We start from the raw sequence: 26026 nt of genomic DNA on the forward strand, positions 1-26026 counted from the left end.
GCAAGTGCTTATGTTTAGCTCTGTCCCCTTTCATCATCATCTCCTGCTCCTCCTCTTTCACCATCATCTTTCTACATTTAAACAAATGTAGAAAATGTCCACAAATCTGGGATTTCAGGGGATTCTGAGCCCATGATCCTTATGGTGCTTTTGGAAGGATAAGAATCCTATTTTGTCTCAAAAGCAGGGATATATTGGAGTTTCTTCTATATGGGATATTGATTGGGTCCGAGTCCTAACTTCCTGAAGGTACAAGTCTCAGTGTTAGGAGCCTTGTAGCATATTTCTTCCACTTCCCTCCCCACCCCTGTACCCTCATTTTAGCTGATTCCTTAAAGCTGTGTGATGCTGTGAAGGGGTGTGCCTAGCCCACACTAGAGACAAGGGAGTTGACCCTGCATTGTGGCTGGAGGAAATCCTGCCCCTTACACCATGCTGGGCATGCTCCAACTCCTGCCCCAGGACAAAAGGGAGCAGCCAAGCTCATTTGGGGCTGACCGTTGAGAAGGAAGGACACTTGGTGGAGGCTCCAAGCAGGGAGCCATTACAGCCCCCAGCTGAGGGAACTGGAGACCTGAATGGACACCAGTCGCCCACGGCTGACTACCCGGAGCCAGACATTCAGGGAGCTACCGATGCTGGGGAACTCGAAGGCCCCCAAGAGACCTGGGCTGCCGCATCAGGAGGCATGTTAGGAAGTGGCCCAGGGAGATGGTGCGAGTGGTATCTCTTGCCCGAGACAAGTCAGTGCATTGCAGTAGCATCCCCGCTGACCAGGGTGGTGACCACCCTCATCACAGACAGGGCCCTGAGCTGGGACATGGTGGAATTGGATGGGTCTGCATCCCCTTATCCCCCCTCCTCTTGGGGTGACAGCAAACCCCTACTTGAGCGTCAGACTGCAGAGGTGCACCAACCCTGCCGTGGCTATAGACTACTTGCTCGTGGAGCCCTGACTTCAGGGCCACTACTGACTCTGGTCCCCAGGCTGCGGAGCCCTGACCCCAACTATTGACTCTGGCCATTGGGTCATATTGCCACACTTCTCTGGGCAGTGATATTGTCTCTGGCTGTTGGGCCATACTGCTGTGCTCCCCCATGCAGTGATACAGACTCTGGCCATTGGGCCGTGATACCTCACAACCCCAGGCAATCGGACCATCAAAGCAGGACGGGGGTGCCTACACCCCAACAGATGCTAACAATAGACTAGTAAAAAGATTTGATCCTTCAGGTAATTCTGAACTGTTTTTGTTTAAGACCTAGCCGAATCTTCCTTGTACTTCTTATTAAAATGTTTTTCATATTAGCAAGTATGTTGGCCAGGAGAGTTAGTACATTTGGGGGACTTATCACTCTGGAATCATTATGTGCAATTTTGCTCAAATGAGGTGATTCTCAGCCAGCACTATAATTTTCTACCCTCTTCCCCCCAAAGTTATGATAAGAAGGTACTTAAACCAATATATTTGTTTGTGTTCTGTGTATTTTAAGCCATTCCACAACTAGGAGAACCAGCTGACCACTTTAGGTATGGATGGAACACTTGAATTCTGTTTATGCAGAACCAAGCCTGTAAAAATAAAAACTTATTCCATTTTAAGATTAGATGGATAACTTAACGAAGGAGTGCAAAACATAACCACGGTTTCCAGATGGATAAATTCAGGAGTTTGTCAGGCCTATAAATTGTTTGTAAAAGATCTCCCTCCTTCTGTGAAGGCCATTCAATCAGGTACACAGCCATTTCCTGTGCAGAAGCTTCATTCAAGAAATTGTTCCATACGGCTACCTGGTCTTCAGTGCATTCCTTTATCATTTTAAAATAGTTGTGTTGTCTTTGTTTGATATGGTTGTTGGACCAAAGGTTCTGCTGTCTCTTGGTTTTCCTTCATTAAAATCCTTCATCCAGTAGGTGAAGGAAGAAAAGGAAAAGTAAACAAACATCCAGGCACCCTAACATGAGAGCTAGTTTTCCTTTTGGTTCAATGTTCTTGATGTTTTAAATTTCCTTCTTGTTTGTGGCAATTGCTTTACTGCTGGTTACTTCCAGCTTGGAGAGGATCACTGAGCATTAAGTGTCCATTAGGGAGAAAATTAACACTTACCCACCTGCAATTTTTCTTCTCTGAAGTGGGTACGTGGTGATCCATGAATCCTCACCCAGGTCATTACTTAATCTGTGTTAAAATCTAGTTGGATGGAAGATATCTTAATTCTTCCTTTTTCTCTTATGGACCATTCCTTCAGGGAGAAATGGAGAAATCTTGGGATTTCCTCATATTGGGATCTTGTTTTCTGTATGTCTTCATTTCCATTTTTTTGTCTCACTGGTTTTTTACCCCGCCCTCCTTAATGGCCCTGACAATCAATGTTTGCAGTGGAGTTGTAACTGTGTTGGCCCTAGCATATTAGGTGGGTGTGATAATATCTGTTATTGGACCAACTTCTGTTGCTTGAAGATGGTCCAATAAAAGAAATTACCTCGCTCCTTCTCTCACGCTGACAATGGTTGACCCCTTTCAGTTACTAGCTATGGCTGCCTGGGGGGCCACTCCCCACAGTGATGCCTGAGGATCTTGACATTCTACCACCAGGTTTCAAGTGAGCAGTGGGCACTGTTCAGGGTTCTCTGCTTGGTGTCCCCGTCAGGTTCCCTCCATTTAGCCCTTTGACCTTCACGCCCATCCCTGTTTTTTCATTCGTTGTCCCGTGTAATTAGTTGAGTCCGGGTTCAGTAGCTCCTCCCCTTAGGCTAGTGGAGGGGCTTTTAGCTGTGAGCGGGCTTGCACCCACCCTCATCCTGGTACTCAAATAGTACCAGGTTCGAAGAGCAGGTCAGTGGATACTATTGACCTGTTATAAAGCATACTGAACAGCCATGCCTTCTTGGGGCATCCCTACACTATGGAACATATTTGTGTTTACATCATACTTTCATCTTGTGCTTAACATATAGGGTGAAATCCTGGCTTGCCCTTGACTTCAATGGGGCCAGGATTACTGGAAGGTGGGTATTCTAGTCCCGCCCTGTTCTGTATTTCTAGGAAACTCTCCATTTTCAAGTCATCCCTGTATAGATTTGAGATTAAACAGGTGATTACTATATTAGTTCGCAATCCTTACTGAGTTGAGCCTTCACACCTGAGTTAATGTAAACTGATCTATTAATTGAAATGGTCCATAGAATCATAGTGAGAAGAAATGAAACTAGATAGAACAGATGTAAATATAAATTTCCATATTGGTTTATTGTTCCTTGTATGTAAGAGAATCTTTATTGTACAAATTACACAGCTTTAAAATGTAAAATGCTTAAAAATGTGTACAAAAACATGTTCTTAGAAAATTATGCTACTAGCAAAAACATGGGAGGGGGATCAAAAAATCTTCAGTGTGCAAACATTTTATAAAAATAGAAACACTAACTCTACAGGTAGCACTTCCTGATAAATTATTTAAATAGCGTATCTACATAATTGAGATTAACTATTACAATGGCAATGAGAAAAATAATTTATAAAAATACAAGCAATGGTATACAAGATGACAGAAAAATATAACAACATTAGAAATAGTATTTAACATTGTTTCAATGCCATTTTCTTACTGGGAATACACTTTTCTGCAAAAGAATTTGACTATGTACAGCATTTAAAGTTCTACAGTAGCTTTAAAGTTTTAGACATTTAAACTCTGCTTGATTCAAAGATTTTTTTCTCAGTCACACAATGAGGTAATATTTGTATGTAAAAGTTTCACCTTGTTAATTTTTTTTTTCCTTTTTTGGAAAGAAAGGATTATAAGTATAATCATGCTGCCCTTTACACCTGGAACAGGCTTCAATTAATGTATGTCTTGCCACCCCTTGCCCTGCTCAGGAGTTCCTAAAATCCCACTTTCTCTGTGAAGCACTCCTACTTCCACCACTACACAATGATCATTGAAATGTGTGACTTGCGACATCATACATGGCTACAATCCAACACCTTACAGACAAGTGGCATTTGTGCCTCTAGTCTGCAACCTTGTCCAGGCAGGGATTCTGTTCTTTGTCTGGCATATTCTTGACCAATGTTAAAACACCATGTACATCTAATGGCACTAATGTAAAATGTTTAACTAGTAACAAATGCTGTCCAGTCTCTCCAGTAACAGGCACAAGAGACAGGAACTGACAGCATCTAAATAGGACATGTGGTTTCTTAAGAAGCAGAAAGATAGCCTGCCAGGCCATTGCCAACTGCCTTGCACAAAGAATTAAACCAACACATCGAACACTGACTGAGAAAAAAAACAAACATCCCATCCCTCCCTGCTGCTGTTCCCTGTGCCCCACATTCTTTATGGGAAAGTTGCTCTTTGTAATGAATACATCTCAGCTATCTGATGCACACAAAAAGCTTTCTAAACTAAAATCTAGCTTTAGTATGGAACAGAATTAATAAATAATCTGTATTTACAATTGTACAGTCTTGAAGACTTGTAACAATGATTATGCGGATAGTCTTGACGCATTTTTTTTGTTTCGTTTTATCAATAGTCCTTCAGTCATCATAACATCCAGAATAGGTAAAAAATAAATATTTTACACTTTAAATTTTATCTACAGCCTTCTTCCTCCTCCCAAAGAGTGAGGGGTTATTAAAAAAAAAGTCCATGAAATTTGTAGAAAAAGGAATGTTGCTATTGTTGGTTGTTGTTGTGTCTTTTTAACCATAAAATATAAAGCACAAATGCTTGTTCCTTGAAGGCAGCACAGGTGCTAATTGAGCTGGTGTGCATTCCAGCACCCTTTATTGAAGTTCTTGCTCTCTCTGCACTTGCTATATGTGGAATAAAATAAATATCTGTATTTAATCAGGCAATGGCACTAAATTCCAATTGTGAATCCTGGTTCTCACCAAGCTGAGGCAACCCTGTGTGTCAATCTTTATTTCCTCTTTCCCCAATGGGGATCAGTTTTACAGTTTCTATTTTATAGTGTATGGATTAACTCACTAATACAGCTAATCTACATTAAGAAATCAAGGAATATATTTTCGTCACCTGAAGGATATTTAGTACAAAGTGTGTAACAGTTTCTCCAAGTTACCTGGATATAAACCGCAGAGAGCATAGACACCTTTTAGACAAACATGGCAATTTTCTGTTTAACCTTTAAAAGTCCACCTTTCCACCCCAAATCCCCTTTCCCCATATACTGAAATGTCTTTAGTTTTTAAGTAGTCCACAGCACATCCAAAGATGTTCTTATTACAAAAATGCTACTTGGTGGGACCACCAGTTAAAGAGAGGCAGTGACATTGCACTGTGATAAACAGCAAAGCAAATGTCTTTCTTACTGAAGCAAATGTGTGGTTTTTAGATGAAGACAAATTCTCATTCATGAAAAATACATGTTTCCTCTCATTTTAGCCGAGGTCAAATGTTGAGTGTACTTTCAGTTTCATTCTTTCAAAAGCATTCTTGAGGCAGGTCATGTGTTTTGAGTCCACACTTGTGCAGGCAGAAGAAAGGAAGGAAGGAATACAATGGTCCCAGGATTTGTAAAAAATTAAACATTTCAAAAGGTGCAATACCAGCATTTTTAAATAGTCTCTGGATCAATAACCTTGTGATTATGGATCTGTGGTGGAAGGGAGGAAAAAAGACAAAATTTATTACCGAATGAATTAAAATATTTCAGTATTATAAATCATAATTATGATTAGGGACTAATCAGAACAGCACTCTTTTGCCCATTGGTAGCAATTTCTTGAGCCAGACTTTTGTATGAAATGGTCAGACTGTATGAAAGATTTAAGTTCTGGGATAGGCTAGGTTTTCAAGTGTGCATGCACTCTAACTCAGCTGGTACATGCAAAATGTATGCACAACCCATGGTGTATGTGTCCAAGACTGATGGGATTTGTTTGCATGTGCATATGGGTACATTCATATAAAAGTAAGGATTTTGTCTTTTCACACTGGAATTTGTACACATGCACGTGAAAAATCTGGCCAGGTATTTAAAAAAATAAAATAAAAATCACTAGCTGTAGTTGAAGGCATGAAGTAAAAAAAGTTATATGCCTCTTAAAACATTGTCCTGCAATTAAATCTTTTCAAAATATCACTTTAAGTGAATGCTAACTTTTAACTATGCAAAATTTGTTAACAGGATGTTCTGTACCCCTCACTGCACAACTTGAACAGATTCCAAAGGGAATCCTGTATGTGACTCAAGAGCAATATTATATATAAAATGTTGTATAATCTCACAGAATTGAAATTGATAAATTTCATCTTTAAGTTTATTTTAAAGAGTTTCCTCAGAAGAAAAACATTTTAGTTATTTCAATGTACTTCAGTAAAATGTCATGCCAACAAGATATCATCCTTACCTCTGCATTCATATTTAAGATCTGAGAAAAACACCATTTCTTGAGAGAAGACAAATAATCCTAACCGACCACCAGCATAGGTTTTATCATAGATTGGTCCTGAATCAGCCATGATTTTCTTCCCTTCGTACATTACAACTCTGCAAGAAGAGCGGTAATAAATCATCCTTGCCAGCTGTGGTAAATTTTTATCTTTAAATAAGACCAAATATTGCCAAAATGACATTTGCCCTCAAGTCCTTTCAGATCTATGAGAGTAATGATTACCTAATGTAGCCAGTCTTTGGTCTATGGCTAAGACGCCATCTGTAGGCAGTAAAATCTTTCCAGCCTATGTGACGAGGGTCATGCCACAAGGTCCGCACCTAAAAATAAGAATGACTATAAATAACCAGAGGAATCCAATTATTTAGCCAATATTTTGACACCATGATATCTAGAGAAGCGTTTTATATGCAAAATAAGGGCCTGCAGCTGGACAGTGTATCCAAAAGATAGATGGATTTCAAAAGACTCCATTCAGAGCCTGATTTAGCTCTGCTCCTAGGGAGGTTCTTAATTAATTATTCAGTTTGCCTAGTGCTGGATGTTGAATGTTTCAGAAGACCATCATAAATAATGGACTCCCTACTTGTTTTAAACTCAGTAGAGTCCCTTAGTCCAAAGGAAAACTATGAACATATGCTTCACAATCAAGTTTATACACAAAATCCTACAACTCAAAAATTACCTAACTACAAATTACAAGTTATTATTTCTTCTAAGAGCCCCTTCAAAGAGCAACAGGATGCGTAAACTCCCCACAATTACCATGCTCTTTGTTAGAACAAAGCCTGTCCTATGGTGCAAGAAAATAATTAACCAAAAATGAAGTTCTTACCTGCCCAACAGTGTTTCCTGTGTGCCACAGAGCATTTCGAAGGTGCTCTCCAGGACCTGTGGTGGAGTTCACAACTTTGATAGAAAGACCTGAGTATCCCTGAGCTTTGGTTGGTGTTGAGTCCCAATAGGACTGGGTGATCTGCTTCCACATGACTACATAGAAACGGCTGCTAGACTGATAACCAAATACAAAGCCAGCGTAGTCATCATCCCTTTCTGTATTGATGAAGAATGTGCCACTGAAGTCCACAGCATTGAATTCATCAAATCCTGGGTGAAGAATAAGGAAACCAAGTCTGAAGCCTCTGCTTTTTTTAGCCTTAAACTGGACCTAAAACTAAGTTTAGACTTTTATAGGACACTATTAGGAGAGAGGATCCAAAATGTTCTACTCACCCACTGCAAGTCCAGGATCACAATTGACAGTCTGAACCAGCTCTTTACCCTGGTGACGAACCACCCAGTTAGGATCATTTTGTGATGTTCCCTTGGGATCCAGGGGAACCATCTGAAATCGACGGAAATCTGTCTCACTGATGTCCACATTCTCAGGGCAGATATCATCAATGTCTGGCACATTGTCTTGGTCAAAGTCATCTTTGCAAGCATCTCCACGTCCATCACCTACAAAAGTATAGCTTCACAATGACAACTCTGAAAACTCATTGGCATAATTTGAGAATGAGGTAACTGTAGTGATACATCAAAGTCATACATCTGTTGCAATGTTTTGGCTGTGTCACCCATTACAAAATAGATTCTTGTAAGAAGTCTAGATTTACTTTACATATTCATCTCAGTATCTTAGTGTCAAGAAAATTTTTCTTAAAGATATGCCTTAGGTTTACATTAATTACAGTAACCATGATCTCTATCTGGTCATACCCTTTCTCCTCAACCCAATATTTATTCCACCTTGGCATATGCCCAAACTTCATTAAGATACTGGGAATCAGCATAAGATCTGCAGTAAAAAGAAATGATATAACACAAATACAAACAGTACACACTTGTTCTCTTTTCAAAAAGGATTTTTAAAAACAAAAGTTATTCCTAGCACATTTTTTAAACATATCTATGCAATGCTAGACAAGCCTTTATGGAAAATTACTGGTTTTGCTATTATAATGGTCATCGTATTTACCATCAGAGTCAGTCTGGTCTGGGTTGGCAACCAGTCTGCAGTTATCTTTGTCATCTGGGATACCATCGTTGTCATCATCATGGTCACAGGCATCACCTTTGCCATCCTTGTCATGGTCAGCTTGATTGGCGTTGGGCACATAGGGGCAGTTATCTAGGTTATTTTGATGGCCATCTTCATCTATGTCCTGATTGCTGTCACATTTATCACCTATGCGGTCAGAGTCACTATCTTCCTGATAGGGGAAGGAGAAGAGGAAAACTTGAAGAACAAGCTTTAAAATGCACATCACTTCTTGCAGCATTTGAGGATGCTGGCAAGAGAGAAACAAATACAAACCTGGAAAGCTGGAGTAATTTAGGGTTGCTATTCACTTAAAGAAAAAAAAAAAAAAAAAAAAAAAGGACCAGTCTTCAATTCTTACTCTTGTTTTGTGATTCAGATAAGACCAGCTGTGCTAACTTCTTTTGAACTACTTTATTATTAACATTTCACTAACCGATTGCATCAGGCTTATTTATCTGAATATATAGGGCTCAGAGAGTAGTGTGATTTCCAGCTTTTCCCCCAGGATGTGTACAATTATGAATGTAAGGTTTTTGCCTCTGCAGGCTAGTCTCCATTTACTCTTTGAGATCTGCAGAGATAAGAGTGTCACTTTCCCCTCCTTCTTACACCCTGAATCTCTGTTCCAAACACCATATGAAACTGACTTTGGCATATACCTAGCCATTAGAGCATTCTTACATTATAAGCATGTTTTGACAGACTTGTATGGCTTTCACTCCATGTCATAATTTTCTTAATTACAGAAACAACCTTGAATGCCCTCTATACACATTCAGACTGTGGTATTGGAAGGAGATAGTTATTTCCCTTAGTAGTGGGCTATGCCAGGAAAACACTCTTCTGCTTGCAGTTTGTATATAATTTAGCGTCTAGTTGTTTGCTTAGTCAGTATATGTAATATGAGGACATGGCATCTAGCTTTAGATTTGTCAGGGCTATCAAAAGTTAGCCTGGCCTATATTCTTGCAGACATGCTCAGAGCCCAGGAGTTACTGAAATGTCAGAGGCCATTTTAACTAGCACATTCTGTATAGTTACAAGTGCTAGAGTTTACCTTATTTTTAACTTAATATTCTACCTGACAGGTGAGAGTTTTGTGGATTAATTTAAAACCACTATTCAAGGGAACACTCCATGAAAACCATGGAAAAACCTAACAAAACAATAGAATGGATCATGCTTTCCCCCACTTCACCACTACCTATTAGAAAGAAGTCAAGTAAATGGTAAATGTAAATCCACCTAATTTTATAAGCATAAAATAAATCATTGTATGTAACACTGGGGTAATTACAGTACTACACTGGATTCCACTGATTTGCAACAACTTTTCTGGGACCAGTCAGGCATTCCAGTTATGCCCCTGAAGCTATTAATCTTACTGTCTTTCAGTGGACAGGACTGTACAGACTTTACCCGCTGCTGCCTTTGAGTGTCTTAGAACCAGAAAATTCAGTGGGAGGGGCTGGAAACCTCTCAACCCCACTTAATCTTGTAAAGATTAGTTCTTCATATTATTTATGTATGTTTGAATATGCCTTTGAGCCTTTGCCATAAAGAGGGAAAAGCAGGTTGCATGGTCTTTTATGTATAGCAAAGGCAGTCTTTTGAAATGTGGTTGTTTTGTACTGCTATAACTTTTTGTCTTCAAAAAAGCAACTTGAGTCTATACAAAGTGAAATGGAATGCACAATACTACTTAAACCTCTGGTCCTGTCATGCCTAAGATTTACTTCTGTTCCTAGCACACTCTGTGATGTTCAGCATACGCCCTTCATTAATGTCAAGCACATGGCAAATGTTTGGTGTTCAGAAAAAAAATCAACTGTTGCTTTGAGTCACATTACTCTTATTTTAGCTAAATGGGATCTAGTGGGTTTTTTAAACTCCAGCCCTAGTAATGCACATGTCTCTATTTGTAATTTACATAGCCTTAGTTTTTCTTGTACAACATGTTCATTTGACTACACCCCAGACTGAACAGCAAAATCACTGTAGAATTGTTACCCATGTGAATTTCATGCTGCACTCCCAGAGTTACTGCAACTGACAAGATTCATAGACAAGTTTACAGATCTGAGCATTTTTAATGGAAAATGATTATGACACACATGAGTTCGTGCAAGGGTCCCACAAACCTCCATTATTTTATTTTTCAATTAATAGCTAGCAGCCATGTAAGCTCCCCGTGAGGTATGTTATCACCCAATAAAGGCATAATTTGTCATAAGTCAGTTAACAGAGGATAAAAATTGAATGGTAAATATGATTTGAACAGCAGGTATAGATATAGAGGTCAGAGTACAAAAACCTACCTGGTCTGGATTGTGTTCCATAGGGCAGTTGTCACACTGATCTCCAACACCATCCAAATCTGTATCCCGCTGGTCTACATTGTAGACATATTGGCAGTTGTCCATTTCATTAAGAATGCCTAAAGGAGCAGAGTAGAACTGATGAATTCAAATGGTTTAAATAGATCATAAAATTACTAATCTGAATACTGTAAGCTGGCAGTGGAACTGTAAAAAGGAAATAAGGCTGACAATTAAGAAAACAGTTTGTATGTTATTAACACCCCCCCTCCACACACACACACACACACACACACACACACACACACACACACAAAATCCACATAAATGTATCTAATGCCTATTGAGACCCTGTTACAACCATGGAGTAGCACAGGACTTCATTAGTTAGATCTCACACCCATTGCCAGTGTGAATAGCGCTATAACTCTGGACCATCTGCTCCTAAGCAAAAAGGAGAATTTCCATGGACTGTAATAGTATTAGTGCCTATAGCCTCAGTGGCCTGCAGTCACTAGGTGTGCCTTGATCACATATCTGAGCAGGTCTGACTTTCCATCCAGTACAGGACAGTGGTACCAACAGAGGCAACATATAACAGCCATCTATGTAGTACTGAACTATCTGCATATGTATAGGAGGGTGGAAATGGCAACAAAACACCTTACCATCTCCATCAATATCCACAGCACATGCATCTCCTTCTCCATTGTTATCAGTATCAGTCTGATCAGGGTTGTGATTGTAGGGGCAGTTATCACAGCGGTCACCAACATCATCCCGATCATAGTCATACTGCTGGGGGTTGTAAATGAATGGGCAGTTGTCCTGCAAGAGGGAGGAGAGGCACCAAACCACTATTAATAAAGAGAGAACTACTTTGGTGTTTTACCAACACAATTCAAATGCACAAGAACATTTGTTTTAAGATGATATCAATGCAAGTTAAGAAAATGCTTGAAAATTCAATATAGTTAAACCCTCTTCAGTGGACATATCAGAATTATAGTTTGAAAACAAAAAACAAAAACAAAAAAAACACACAACACTCCAGATTGTAATGGATCCAAAGTGATGTCTGGGAGGAATTGGAAAAAACATGTGCCCTATTTAACAACATTGGTTAATATTTCAAAGCCCTTTGCATCTCAGCCAAGTTCAATTGTGTAAATAGTGGACGTGATTAAGTTGCTCTCACTTGCTGCAGTGATGAATTTGGTCCCCCATATTTACAAGGACATTCTGAAAACCTTGGTTAGGCTGCCATTGTAAAACAACAACAACTAGAATAGTTGGTGTGTGGAAGTGAGGAGTGGGAGGAGGAAGGTTAGCCACCTGCATGCTGGAATTTTAATGTTTACTTGCTGAAGCATCAGCTGTCTCAAGCATTCTTTTGCCTGCATGAGACTATGAATGAACAAAGCATGAAGTCAGGAGTCAATCTCCTTTTCAAAGCTCAGCCAGCTGCACCTAGTTCCTGAAACTACTGAAGATGCAAACAATCAAAGTTAGGCATCTCTTTTCAGATAGTCAGCTTTTCCTTAGAACCCTTCTGTTTCCTACAACCTTCTGTTAAGATTAAGGTCAGAGGCCAGGACTTGACCACTGGGAGTGGAGAAAGGAAAAGCTACACTACAAAAGGTCTGAATTTTTCACGTTGCCTTACCCTGTCATCTGGAATGTTATCATTATCATCATCGTTATCACAGGCATCACCAATTCCATCCTTATCATAGTCCTCCTGCCCAGAGTTGGGAAGATTGGGACAGTTATCCTAGAAAGGAGAAAGTGCAGAAATATTTTATCTCAAGTATTAATACCATGAGTGAATAGCTAGAGCTATACAGCATAATTCTGATCTCCTTTACACTAGTGTTACCTCAGTGAAATTCCACTGATTTTGGCCAGTCATCATAATTACGAAAGATGGCAGATAAAGTTTTCAAAAGTCACTTAGAAGCCTAAGTGCATCTTATTTTTGAAGATGGGACTTAGGCACTTTTGAAAATCTTCCCCTGTCTTTTTTGCCTAAAGCTTTCCTCTGTGACATTTGAGAATGTTTGTAGATGGCCAAAAATAGGCTTTTTATTGGAATATGTATGGTATTTTTGTAATTACTGCAGGGTTCAGAATTCTTGCATGTTACAAGCATAACTCAACTATTGTAATAACAGGTTTTCTGACAATCTGGGACTTCTGACAATACTTTGACAGTGGCATGATATTCCCAAAGGGATATATTCCTATCTTTATTTGCACTGTAGATAACTTAGTACCTATAATCAGTCAAAGGCCTGGCTGTCTCATAAGCCTTTAAAATATTGAGCATTTAGTACATTCCTCAGATATATATTAAGGTGATCTTTTAAAAGAGTAAGTGGGAGAACAGGGGAATTTCCTTACTTTTTTGCAGTGGTAAGTGGCATTGGCAACACAGACAAGGTCTTCATTTGGCCATCCATCTAAATCAGTATCTTCACTGCAGATTATGCCATTACCAGCATAGCCTGGTTTACATTCACAGCGGTACATGGGGTCACTGAAGTGGCCAAGGTAATTGCACTTGGCATTCTTGTTGCAATCATGAGTTCCATCTGTGCATGGATTACGTGGTTTGCAGACCTAAAAGACCACACACAAAGACAGTAAATCCACTGCAAAAGTCTCTATCCCTCATGCTTCCTGAATGTACCACTAAGGCAAGAAGAATTTATGGTGGTTTTCCACAGTTGCTATACTGGCATTAATTACTATTTTTTCTTGTTCAAACCATTCATCTTCAAGGGGATCCGACACTTATAGGTCTAAATAGTCACACGTTAAGTATTCATTTCTGAACTGGCAACATTTCAGAAAATGTTCATCCCCCAAATTCATGACATATGCAATTTCCCACAACCTTTAAAAGGCTAAGAAAGCAAGTGCTTCTAAAACTCATTTTACTGCAGCAGATTATATGTCTATATGATGCTGTCTCTTTTTAGATAGCCTTTAATTTCCCAGACTATGAAGGCTGTTGAAGAACTTGCTTTTTCCCCTTCCTGAAAACTTCAAACCTTCTCAGGAGGTGCTTTAGAATACAGAAGGCAACTGTGAGATTTTATAAACCAGGAAATTCTCAACTTGGCAGTACCTGCTTGTTAGCTATGGCATCCTCAATCCCTCGACCAAAAGGCTGTGTTCCAGTGAAACGTGGTGGACAGGGCAAGCAATTGTATCCAGGGTCAGTGTTCTCACACCTGTGCACTCCATTGAGGACAAAGCAGGTATCAGGAACCTCTTGACACTGAAGTGAGAAAGATTGGGTAGGAGGGAAAATAAGAGACAGGATTTTTAGGGCATTTGGATTTTTAACTTGTAATTTAGTGTTTTGTCCTTTTTTATTAAAAGAAAGAGGCCACAAACAAGAACTCAAGCCTTCTGACCTCATCAATATCTTTGCATTGAACACCATTGCCACGGTAACCAGTAGGGCAGGCACCACACTTCCAGGAACCATCAGGGGAGCTGGTACACGTTGTTCCCGCAAAGCAGGGATTAGACAGGCATCCATCTGAGACACAAGATTAGACCATGGTAAACTTCAATCATTTTAGTAGTCGGTTATGCTGCATATGGTTAATACGTGAATTTAAACAAACACTTAAGACTATTTTTAGAGGGTTATGGCAACATTTTAAACTCAAAAACAGCTTCACTAACCAATGGAAAATATGAACAGTAAAATTCTACATGACAGTGACATTAGAGTGCCAAATTAAACAACAAGTCATTGGTTTCAGTTACATTTTTAGCTCCAGAGAGGAAGTGTTTTCTAATGGATTGATCGTGGGGCTAGGAGTCAAGAACTCATTCAGATCTCATCTCAGCTTTGCCATTGGCTTGTTATGTTGTCTTGACAGTCATTCAGCTATTCTGGTCATATTCTACCCTCAGTTACATAAATAGAATCCAAAGTAATGGCACTGAAATCAGTTGTGTTACTCTGGATTTGAAGCAATGTAACAAGAGAGAGTTTGACTCAGTCAGTTTTCCCCATCAGTAAAATGGAGGTAACACAGACCTCAGATGAGGTGTAGTTTTTGCACAAATCTTTGAGGATGTAAATGTGTGCACATGCTGCATAAATGCTATTTAGAATGAGTTACTCACCAACTGGACAGTCCTGTTTGTTGCAGACCTGGGTCCCAGTGGCAACACCTACACAGTCCTTCCCACCATATTGAGGCTCAGGGTCATTGCAAAGCCGTCCACGTTTTTGAATGCCTCCTCCACATGTGACTGTACAGACATCCCATGGAGACCAGGGCCCCCAGTTTCCATTTACTGCAAAATAAAATCCATGGAATATGTAAGTGCTCACAGAACAGATTGTAAATTCAGCAAGGTACTACCTAGGTACTGATGCACTTGTGTCGAGACCACTAGACATCATGGAAGAATAAAGGACAGAATGGCAGCCCAGTTTTTCATTTTTGAGTTTGCTAAAATTAGAGCCTGAGTGTTACTCAAACTGATTTTTTAAATTAATATCGTAATTAAATTACGTACTAAATTAATAGTAGTTTTTTGGTTTTTGTTCTTTTTAAATATGAGGTTTTACCTAGCAGGTGATTTAACAGGAGACTGTTTCCAGGAACAGATTTTTTAGCAACTTCCTGCTCAAGAGGCTTTTTATTTAAGCTAAACAATGTAATAATCTCTATTTGAACAATATACTTACTTGGGCAAGGGTCTTTCTGGCAGGCTTTCGTTTCTCTTGCCTCACCCTCACACGGTTTGCCATTCATCTGTGGAATTGGAGAGTTGCAGAGACGGATTCTAGTGATCATGCCAGTGCCACACGTAACAGAACAGGATGACCATGGCGACCAATGGCTCCAACCACCATCCTGTTTGACTTCAGAAAAGACAAACACCCATTACCATCTGTGAGAGAACTGTGAGCTCAGAGGCATGTCTGTACTGTTCCTAGAATTGTAAGCAGCTTATTGTGGTTTAAATCATTACTCTGACTTGTGTTAGCTTAATACTTAAATTACAATGGTATAAGTCAAGGGTAGGCTCAGGTAATGTTTTATGAACTATGCAAGCAGATGAAATACTTACACCTCTTATCGCACTCCTGAATGTGGCAGGTCCGAGTCTGTACAGAGGAGCCTTCACAGCGGTTATTGAGACTATCACAAGAACGACCTCTCTGCTGAATCCCATTCCCACAGGTCACAGAGCATGAAGTCCACTCAGACCAAGGAGACCAGCCATCCTCTGCATAGTCACTGGCTGTAAGAGAAGTACACTTCTGTTTAAAACTTGAGTAAGTCTAGAAAATAGAAACTTCTATGTTTAAGCCCTTATTCCCCACCAAGAAATCAAAGGTTACAATCATGTCATCATTTGCCTTTCTCTTGCAAAACATTTCAGCGTGAACTTTAAAGTCTCAATGGCAAGCATAGAGGAAGACAAGAGCAAAACAGCACTGAACTAGCTGTGCTCTACTTTCATAGCTTCCCAGCTTCTCAACTCACTGTTTGGAGGGAGGACATGCAGCCCTTGCCCATCTTCTATTGCTGCTTGTCTTGAACTCATTAGGCCATAAATTGAGTTGTTTGGAAAAATCTTCAACCGAATAATTTTTTGTCAGAAAATGCAGTTCCATCAAAATCTAAATGCTTTGCAAACTCACGTTGATTCTGCCAAAATTTCTTTTTGGAGAAACACCTGGAAAAAGGTTCTAACAATGTCAAAATGTCCCATTTTGACATTTTCAGAATGAAATGTCTCACTTTTTTGTTGGGAAGTTTATTTTATATTATACAATTTAAAGAGTTGAGATCAAAATGAAGTGTTTTGATCAGTCCAGAACAAAGTTTTCAAAACTTTGATTTGGGGAAATTTGAAATGTTCAGGTTTTGTTCATCTTCAAAATGAAGCCAAATTTCAAAATCCTTCATGAAACAGAATTTCCGTCCTCTGCATAGCTCTAGACATAAGGTACATGTGTTGTAACTTTAGCACCCACCTTATTTTTCCACCATAAACTTTGAAGATATGAGGCTACTTATTTACTATACAAGCACCCTCTGTTCACTCAGATCTAATACAGCAATAACTGGGATATATCAAAAGCAAACAAGTGTCATAACTTGAGTTCTATGCTATTTTTGTTTCTATAGTCATTCCTAAATCCATTATTAATGTTATGTCATATTCATAGTTCTGTTGCTAAAAACTAGTTTGAGGTCTGCTCTGTGAAGATTCACTTTTTTTAAAAGCATAATCAAAACAAAATATTCTTGTAACTAGTTTACAGTATAGTTATTTGTTGTGGAGGAAGAGAGATCTAATCAGAGAAACTGTTCTCAGAAGACCTGATAACAGCTTTACTTCTCTGATATTTTAAGAAGAAGTCTTTCTGCAAATTTTATATTGAAAAATCAAGTGTTTTGTTGGAAAAAGTTGATATGAAGCTATAATAGTATATCATTATTGAGGCTATAATATGTATACAAATATGTTTATTTTATAATTGCACTATGCAATAAAGGAAGAGTTTCAAACAATGCTATATTTCCAAATATAGCAGTTTCAAATTCAGATGATTTAAAAGAAGGACATGTGTTTGACTGGTATTAGAGTATTCCAGTTTCAATACCTATGATATCAGACTAGATTTGTCTAAGGTACTTTAATACAGGCTTTTGAGGGACAGTTAAGCTTTCTTTATGTTTCCTTCCATGTTTCTTTGGATCAGTGCTATAAAGAGCAAATTCAAAAGTAGGTCACCACATCTGAATTGTCCATCCCACCGTTCTGTCATTGCAGACATGCAATGAGATCTATGCCTGGTCTGTCTGATATGTCCTCATGCTTCCAGGATCATAGTGGTCAATACTTTGAGAAGCGATTATTAGAATTTAATATAGCTAATTGATAGTCTATTTAGAACATGTCTGCATGATCTTTTAAGGCTCTCAGACTTCAGTTAACTGCAAACTAAGGCTAATGGTCCTCCAATTATATCCAATTTGTGATATTTAGAGTACATTTTAAGTACAGTACATCTAGCTTAGTGAGCCAGCAGAGCAGATTATGGCAGAAATGCCGAGTGAATTTGACTACTTACGCCAGCACCGTGGGCAACACTCCCCATCAGGAATGGTGGCATTAGAACAAGGCATGAGGGGGCAAGACACTTTCCTGCATATAGTGGCAGAATTCTACAAAGAAAGAGAATCACAACTAAGCAAGTAGAAATAAAGTGTTAGCTGAAAAATGTCAAAAGCTAAAGACTGTTATCTGAACTGAACTGCTTGGAAAAGATTCAGTAGTATGGCTAGTGCTCAACTCCTTGTCGTATTTAGAGCTGGCACAATAGTGGTAGTTGTTCTAATCATTCATAGATCAGTTTTCCCAAGTTATTCTTTAGTTCCTTTTCAGCCAATGGTGGCAGTGTTGTAGAATTTGTAGAAATTAAGCCAGAGAAACTGCCAAATGTCTGAGTCAAACTCTGCTACATAATATCCCAAATATAATGTCAAACTTTGAAGGAACTATCAAAGAACTGAAACCAGCTCTCATGTGTTAATCTGAATTTAAACTGATTATATAAAGTGAGTTGTGTGGAATTGGCTCAAAAACCAGCAATCCATAAATTATAGTTAGATGTGGCTTTGATCTTTGAGCTGAAAGCAGAACAAAAAAAACAAAAACAAAAAAACACTCCACCAGAAGACTGAATGAGAACTCAAATGCAGTGTATACTTTTGCCAGTGCTGTTCCTTTTAGGAGAATGGACCTTCTAATTGCTATAGTTTTAGAAAATAATGCAGCAAGTGATTGTGACAGCTACCAGTATTCAATATTGAGAATTGCAATATCATTAGCTGAGTACCAGTTAAAGAAAACATGAAGATCTACAAATATTCCATTTACATTTAGTAGTTAGCCTTTGGTTTCCCAATTGATGCAGACAAGTCCACCAGCTGCTTTGGTAGATTTGTATTCCAAAGTGTTTTTAAGAACGTATAATTAAGATTTGAGGAAGGCCATATAAGGAATTTTAAAAAAAGATTTATAGATTTATAGTAAAGATTATAGTTATGACATTCAGCATTTTAAGATATTTTATAGCATTCCACAGAAACAGAACATATTGAAGAATGAATTCCTTGTACAGTTGTGGTCGTTTTAGCTAGCAGTTACCAACTTTATGAAACAGTCATTCCTTCCAGGCTGCAAAATGTCTGCCAACTCAGTGGCATTGATAGCTTCATTATAGAATCAGGATTTTCTTTTAATTGTTACATTTTCTAGTGAACTGCAGGGATTCATTCCTATTCATTTAAGTCAGTAAAAGGTACAACTGAGTGCCTAATTTGGACCCCACACATTTCAGGGAGGAAACCTGCTGGCTACTCTAAAGATAAAATTGCTGTACTGCTGAAAACTTAGTTTACTTTTTGGTTTGCGTAAACTAAACAGAGGCATCCCCCAAATCACTGAAATAGCCTGGATAATAGACTACTATATTAGCTGGATGTTTTAGCTTACTCCCTTCTAAAATGCTTCTTCAGTATCATCAAATGAAAGCTGCATTTAGAGCACAACTTACTGCATCACTGGTGCTAGCTGGGTCTTTCAGAGGATGATACAATATGCAGTTTGTGTGCTTAGTTTGTGTAGGAATAATTTTTCTACATAAATGAATACCTTTAGGCAGCAGTTAGCAATGCCAATGCAAGTGTTTATATATAGATGTTGTGAACTGTAAGAAGTCTTTACCTGGCAAGTACATTCAGTGCAGCTATCAATAGTCCACTCTTCTTTATTTTTGTGCAGAATTCCATTATGAATGCACACTCCAGGAGTGATCTGCACCACTTTGGCAATCAATTCATTTTCTTCAGTCTTAATGAAAGAGAAAAGAAAAAAAGCATTATGGGTGTCTTCCGTACTAATCTCTCCTTTGTCTCAACTCCTGTAGTTTAGTCTACAAGTCTCAGGGGCAAGTTGTATTTTACTCTCAAATACTAGCTAATGAAAACTCCTTTGGATTTACTTGGCACTTACCACTTTGCGCACTCTGTCTTGAAGTGTTGTAACCATGGACCGCAATCCTTGCAGTTCCACAAACATATTTGTAAGTTCATCACAGGAGAAGCCACAGACTGCCTGGATATCCTTTGTTTTGTGGCCAATGTAATTAGTGCGGATAGCTGGACTGGAGCCATTGATGGGATTGTCCAATGTAATGATCGCACTAGTGGCTAAAAACAAAATAGTAAATACATATTATAGATACATGCACTTGATCTCTCAGGATTACAAGTGAAAAATTCATCATTCATCAAAGGGTGGATAACACCTGGTAACAGCTGTCACGAGGTCCATTTATTTGTCTAGAAGTCATGTAATTTCTTATACAATAATGGTTTGCATTTCAGCATACTTCCAAATTCTGTCTCAACTTGTCTTCCTAACATGCTGAGGAATCTTATTTTCAATAGGTCAGTGGATTCAGAAAAAGTTGCACACTTACAGCTGGAGCAACCTTTGTTCCTTAGGATGGCTTCTAGGGTTGTTCCAAAGACAAACCTCACATTCTGCAGCACTCCCTGTGGACAGAGGAAAAATTACAACTTTTTGTAGCAGCTACAGGGGAAAGAAGTGCAATTTTGCACAGAAAGCCAGTTTCAGTTTAAACATAAAATTCAAAGACAGTAGGGTGCAGCATGTGTCCAGAATACATCATTACCCCCTTTTACTCAAAGATAGCAAGCCTTATTTCTGAACACTTTCCCACCAGCTCTGTGTCCAATAACTCCCCAGACGCATGATGTCCTCTCTTCTCCTCTCTATATTCCTGATTTGTATTTTTGTTTTACAAACATTTGCTGCACAACTATATCTGTTCAGAAACATCAAGTTCTTGTTGTAGTCTTAGGAAATTCACCGTCTTTCACCCAGTGAGTCTAAAGCTTAACTGAGCTTGGACTTTAAGAGGATGTTCTACAACCCACCATTAACATGCAAGCATCCAAGTAGATTTTGAAGACTATTTATATTGGATGTGGACGGTTTTCTTGCACAAGCTGATCAGTGGCTGCTCCTGTTCTCATTACTACAGCTGGGTTTCTAGGGGGCTAGGTGTGGCCATTATGCCTTTAAGGGTTTCTCTCCTTGGGAAAGACCCACGAAGCTGCTGATTGAGAGAAGGAGCCTCACCTGGAAGTTGTCATTGACTCCACCCTTGGCGATGCGGAGCTTGGCACTGCTGGCCAAGTCCCTGGTGAAGATGTTCTGGATGGGGATGTCCAGTTCAGCGTTCTCCATCTTCTCACACCCCACGTACAGCTGGGCCCGGTCTTCCTGCACAAACAGGGTGATATTCTTCCAATGCCCAGTGGCCAGCAGGGCATCCTCCACTGACACCACCTGCTGCTTGCCATCACCGGACAGGCTCAGGTCCAGAGTGCCTGCCTTGCCGTTAGACACCAGGTTGAAGATATGGCCGGAGCTGTCCTTGCGTTCCACAGCCAGCAGGGTGCCCCGGCTCTTCTTGGCCTGCCGGAGGGTAGCCAGCAAGATGAAGCCCTTCTCGGCATAGATGGCATCCAGCAAATCTTGGAACTTGTCATCAGGCACGGCAGGGATGCGGTTGGCATCCTCGATGCGGTAAGCAGGGCTGGAGGGCTCCGGGCCCTTCACCAGGTGCACCCCAGTCGCCCGGCGTCCGGCCCCCTTGCGAGTAAAGCCGATGAGTTCGAAGAGATCAAACACACTGTTATCGTCTCCCCCGGACTCTGTGGAGAGACCAGGGCAAGCACTGTGAACAAAGGCAGGAAGGGGCTGAGTGGAAGTGCAACCTCTGGGGTGGGGGAGCACACTGGGGCGCTGGGGTCTGGGAAACTAGCTCAGTCCCACTGGGGGCTGGTGTCCACCAAGACTGAGTGGGTGCTTTAAAACGGAGTTCCTGGACAGTCCAATAGGTTGGGGAGCTGGAGGAGAGACGGGGCAGGCAGGGGCAGCTGTGAAGCTAGTTCAGTCCCATAGAGGGTTGCTGTGCAGAAGTGCATGGTGCATTCCTGCGGGGGTGCTGGCAGCACATGAGGGTGGGTGACATCCTGACTGATGCACAAAGGTAGGTGGGCAGCTCCTGCAGTTCTGAGCACTAAGAGGAGGGGAAGCACATCAGGAGATGGAAGGGCAGGAGAGCAGAGTGTCCATACCTGTCAGATCCCATTTTAAAATCTAAGGTGAGAGCTCACTGATCTCAACAAGTATGTAAGTAATTTCTCTATGTAGTCCCCATGCTCGATGCTGGGAAACAATGCACAGTATAGGCAAGATAGGGAAGAATTCCTAGCTATTCCGCTACATTTTCCCCCCTTGCCTACTGTAGAAAGTTGGGTAAACCATGCTCTGCTTTGAAGTCCTTGAGTGCTCAATCCCTCCTTGTTTGAAGGTTACATAAATTCTGCACTGGAGGAAATAATTTGCAGTTCATAACCACTAATCTGAATATTCCTCAGGCTAACGCATTTCTGTGGGCTAGAAATATCAAAGCAGCTCTTCATCACGGTTTAAGGTTTCATTCCTTCAAAGTCTGCACCAAAGATACCAGAAGGCTTTTAAAAAACATTCCTGACCATTAGTATTGACACAATACATCTATAATTGCCAGATACAGAATGAAGCAACTGTTCTTACCTGTGATCTCGTTTGTTCCGTAGACACCTAGCATTAGGAGGAGAAAAAGTCCGCCTGATAGCCCCATGGCAGAGATGTGTCTCCAGACAAACCTTCAAACAACAATAGAAGGAAGTCTCATAGTCATTACATTCAGGAAAGTAACCTTTGGAGGCATTGGCAATCAATCGGTTTGTCAGGTGCTCTGAAGAAGGAAAACACTGCAAAGGGGTAAGTAGTGCGGGGGGAAAGAGACTACCGAAGAGCGCATCTGTAGCTAGATACACCCCCCCACTCACACACACTGCAGTTGTTTCTCCCCCCCTCACTTCTTGGTTTGATTATGTCTCTTAGAAATTACATTAAGTCGCGGGGGGAGGGGAAAGAAAAGTGCTGCTTCAGCACTTACCTTTACAGAAAAAAGATGTGGAGACCCTAGAGATCACCCAGGGGAAGAAAGATCTTCTGTAGCCAGTGAATAAAGAGCGATCAATATCCTTCGGAAGCCCGTGGATTCTCCTGGTGACTGTAGGTGAGTTATTGTCTCTAGCGCTGTGCCCGCATTCAGCAAAGCCCCTGCGTGGGCAGTGCCAGTGTCTCTCTGCGGCTGGGTCCCTAGTGTTCTTGGCGCAGTCTGAGTCCTGCTTGGTGGGTCGGATCGGTAGCTGCTTGCAGCCCCCGCGGGTTTCCCTTGGCTGTCAGCCCCTGGCCGGTGCACTGAAGTGGCTGCAGGAGCTGCTCTCGCCTTTAAGGGGTCGCTCACATTCCTGAAAGTCCCGCGGGCCAATCAGCGGCGGCCGGGCAGGAAACGGGCTGGTGTTTATCCAGTTACCTCACAACAAGATAGAAACAAATCTTCCCTCCCCCCAACACAAAAAAAAAAAAAAAAGGGGGGGGGGCGGTGATCACACTACAGCCTCTCAGTTCTATAGACACAGCACCTGGCAGAGGGCGCTTCCATGCCCCTGTTCTAGCCCTCCACAGGTACCTGCCTCCACGCCGATCGGGGGCTGGGAACTCGGCAGAGTATCAAGTACGTGAGGCCACCCCCTCGCTGGGCTAGTCCAGCACCAGGGGCTAGATGAGAGCGGGAGGAACAAGCAGGCACCAGTGAAAGAGCCGATTTCCCCGCTCCGCTCTCCCCACTCATATTCCAGACGTTAATTCGGTGCTGGGCTGGTGCTCGTGTGCACGGGATGGAACCTGGTCTGCCTTTCTTTTGACAGGTCATCTTCGCCGGGCCCTTTGCGCAGCGGGGCTGGGAGGTGTGACACGTGCAGGGCCCACCTGGTCCTGCCGCCAGGCGCGGGGTAGGGCTGCCGCGCGGCGCGTTTCTCTGATCCTGGGCCGGCTTGCAAAAAAAAACAAAAAACAAAAAACCAAACCCTTTCCCGCCCCATTCAAGTCCGCAGTGTTAAAAGGCCAGCTGCCCGCTTGGGGGCGCCCTGCGAGCTCTTATCGCCACGGCGGGCGGGGAAATGGTTCTCAAGTTAATCATTCCTAAAGGGGAAAGTGCATTTTTCCCTTTTATAGCAAATAAGGAAGTTGCATCTGGAAACCAGCCCCCCTCCCCCCCCCGCCTTCGTACTTTCTGTGCGATGCTTATTTTAGTGTTTGGGCGAATTATGATGTCACCAAATTCCTCCTCAATCGCCATTCGTTCCCAGGGAACAAAACTGCGGCCAGCTCTCCCTTCCCGCCGCTTCCGGAGCTCGCTCGTGCCGAGCGTCTCCATTCCTCGCGCGGCTGAGAGGCGATGCACGTTCATGGCCGGGGAGCAGTGCAATTCTCCTGGGGGAGAAGGGGTGGGTTTTGCCAGTGCTCGCCTGGTATACGGGCTAACTCTGTACAGCGCGCCCGGACAGAACCCGGCCCTTGCCAGCATTACTCCGCCTGTCTGGAATCCCATTCATGTCCTCAGACTCTGACGTGAGAGCAGCAGCAGCCCGTCCACGCAATGCAGTGGGTGGGACGAGACGTGTGAGCTAATCATCTCTCTGTACACTGCTGCCTTATTATTGTTACCAAGAGACCCAGGTGATCAATCTTCTCCAGACAAGGGACCACGCATCCCCTCTCCCCAAACGCCAAGCCTCAAAGCAAGTCAGATCAGTAACAGTCAGACACGTGTCTCCAAGTTAATCATGCAGTTTAAATTCCAAGCGAGTGTGCTATAGTGTCCTGTGTGGGAGTGGGTTGGATTGGTGGCAGGATATGTGTGACTTTACTGCATATGTATGTACAGGTGCCCAATGTGTAGTGTGTGCCCATAATAATGCCGAGTTTGAGTAGTACAGCAGTGGTTCTCAACCAGAGGTATACAGAAGTCTTCCAGGAGGTACATCCACTCATCTAGATATTTGCCTAGTTTTACAACAGGCTACATAAAAAGCACTAGCAAAGTCAATACAAACTAAAATTTCATACAGACAATGACTTGTTTAAACTGCTCTATGTACTATACACTGAAATGTAGTAGATTATTTATATTCCAATTGATTTATTTTATAATCATATGGTAAAAATGAAAAAAGTAAGCAAATTTTCAAGTGTACTGTGACATTTTTGTATTTTTAGGTCTGATTTTGTAAACAGGTAGTTTTTAAGTGAGGTGAAACTTGGAGTATGCAAGACAAATCAGACTCATGAAAGGGGTACAGTAGTCTGGAAAGGTTGAGAGCCACCCTCTTCTGTCTCCTCACCCACCTGATATACAGCACAGGTTACTGTGCCCGCACCCCTCCCCCCCAAAAAAAAACCACCCCAAAAAGTTACAAATCCTGTAGTGACCATATGCTTCTTTTGCTCTTACATAAGAATGATAATCTTTAACCAGACTATCTTTGTAGGAAGAAGGCGCAAGAACTGAGGAAGTTATCCCCGCGCCCCACCCCCACTCTTGGTGTGTGTTTTGATGTTGGGAAACAAGCCTCTTGCATGTATTTTAAGAAAGCTTTGACCCTCTGTGGAGATTGTGTGGAGAAACAGACATGGAAATAAAAAGAGCATCAACTGGTGTAAATTGTTATAGCTTCATGAAATTCAATACAGCAATGACAAATTACACGAGATGAGGATCTGCCCCATTACCCAGATTTAAGGAGTGGGGCAAGGCTGATGGTTTAAAAAAATAGATTGGAAAATAGTGACTTCTTTTCCTGTGGAGATGATATAGTAAAGTATGGACTGTCTTTGTAATGGAAAAGCAATAAGTAATGTACAAGGTAGTATGTTAATGTTTTATTGTAACTTTGCCATTTTGAAAAGGTAGGTCCTGTACAAATTGACATACTGCTTGTGACCAAAAGCAAAAATGTCTGGAGAGAATCCAAAACTGCTTTGAAATCATTATTTTCCCACATGTATAAATGCTTGTAAATATTTATTCTGCATTTCTTGGCCTTTTTGTATTTGAAATTTCTCAGTAAGGAAGCTGGAGCATCAGTAAAAGAAAATATTATTGTCAGTACATTGCATGTGTGATGGTGAGGGATTGGAGTGAGGCTGACAACCCTCAACAATAATTGAATTGGATTCTA

The 26026-nt window shown here is 41.0% G+C and overlaps 1 protein-coding gene across 1 annotated transcript; it reads right to left on the minus strand.

Annotated features, from left to right (window-relative positions):
* Window positions 1-3800: 3800 nt before the first annotated feature.
* Window positions 3801-23179, minus strand: THBS1 (thrombospondin 1). The gene is made up of 22 exons (XM_067558024.1): window positions 22897-23179; window positions 22509-22600; window positions 21024-21601; window positions 20338-20413; window positions 19869-20065; window positions 19581-19706; window positions 17923-18016; window positions 15906-16079; window positions 15520-15696; window positions 14949-15122; window positions 14222-14349; window positions 13930-14082; window positions 13200-13418; window positions 12463-12570; window positions 11465-11624; window positions 10797-10915; window positions 8413-8647; window positions 7665-7892; window positions 7267-7538; window positions 6654-6751; window positions 6387-6526; window positions 3801-5629 (listed from the first exon to the last, which is right to left on the minus strand). The coding sequence occupies exons 2-22, from the start codon at window positions 22573-22575 to the stop codon at window positions 5622-5624; spliced, it is 3531 nt and encodes a 1176-aa protein (XP_067414125.1). The 5' UTR covers window positions 22576-22600; window positions 22897-23179; the 3' UTR covers window positions 3801-5621.
* Between the last annotated feature and the right edge of the window lie 2847 nt (window positions 23180-26026).

This window comes from Emydura macquarii, unplaced genomic scaffold, assembly GCF_026122565.2.
Source record: "Emydura macquarii macquarii isolate MOO-44397 ecotype Brisbane River unplaced genomic scaffold, CSIRO-AGI_Emac_v2 contig_1876, whole genome shotgun sequence".
In the NCBI taxonomy this organism is placed as follows: Eukaryota; Metazoa; Chordata; order Testudines; family Chelidae; genus Emydura; species Emydura macquarii.

Excerpts from the sequence above, each read along its gene's own strand:
- THBS1 (XM_067558024.1), bottom strand. The coding sequence starts at position 22,575 with ATGGGGCTATCAGGCGGACTTTTTCTCCTCCTAATGCTAGGTGTCTAC. Across the intron at positions 10,916-11,464 it reads TGTGGATATTGATGGAGATG|GCATTCTTAATGAAATGGAC; the intron begins GTAAGGTGTTTT and ends CTGCTCCTTTAG. Across the intron at positions 7,893-8,412 it reads AGACCAGACTGACTCTGATG|GTGATGGACGTGGAGATGCT; the intron begins GTAAATACGATG and ends ATACTTTTGTAG.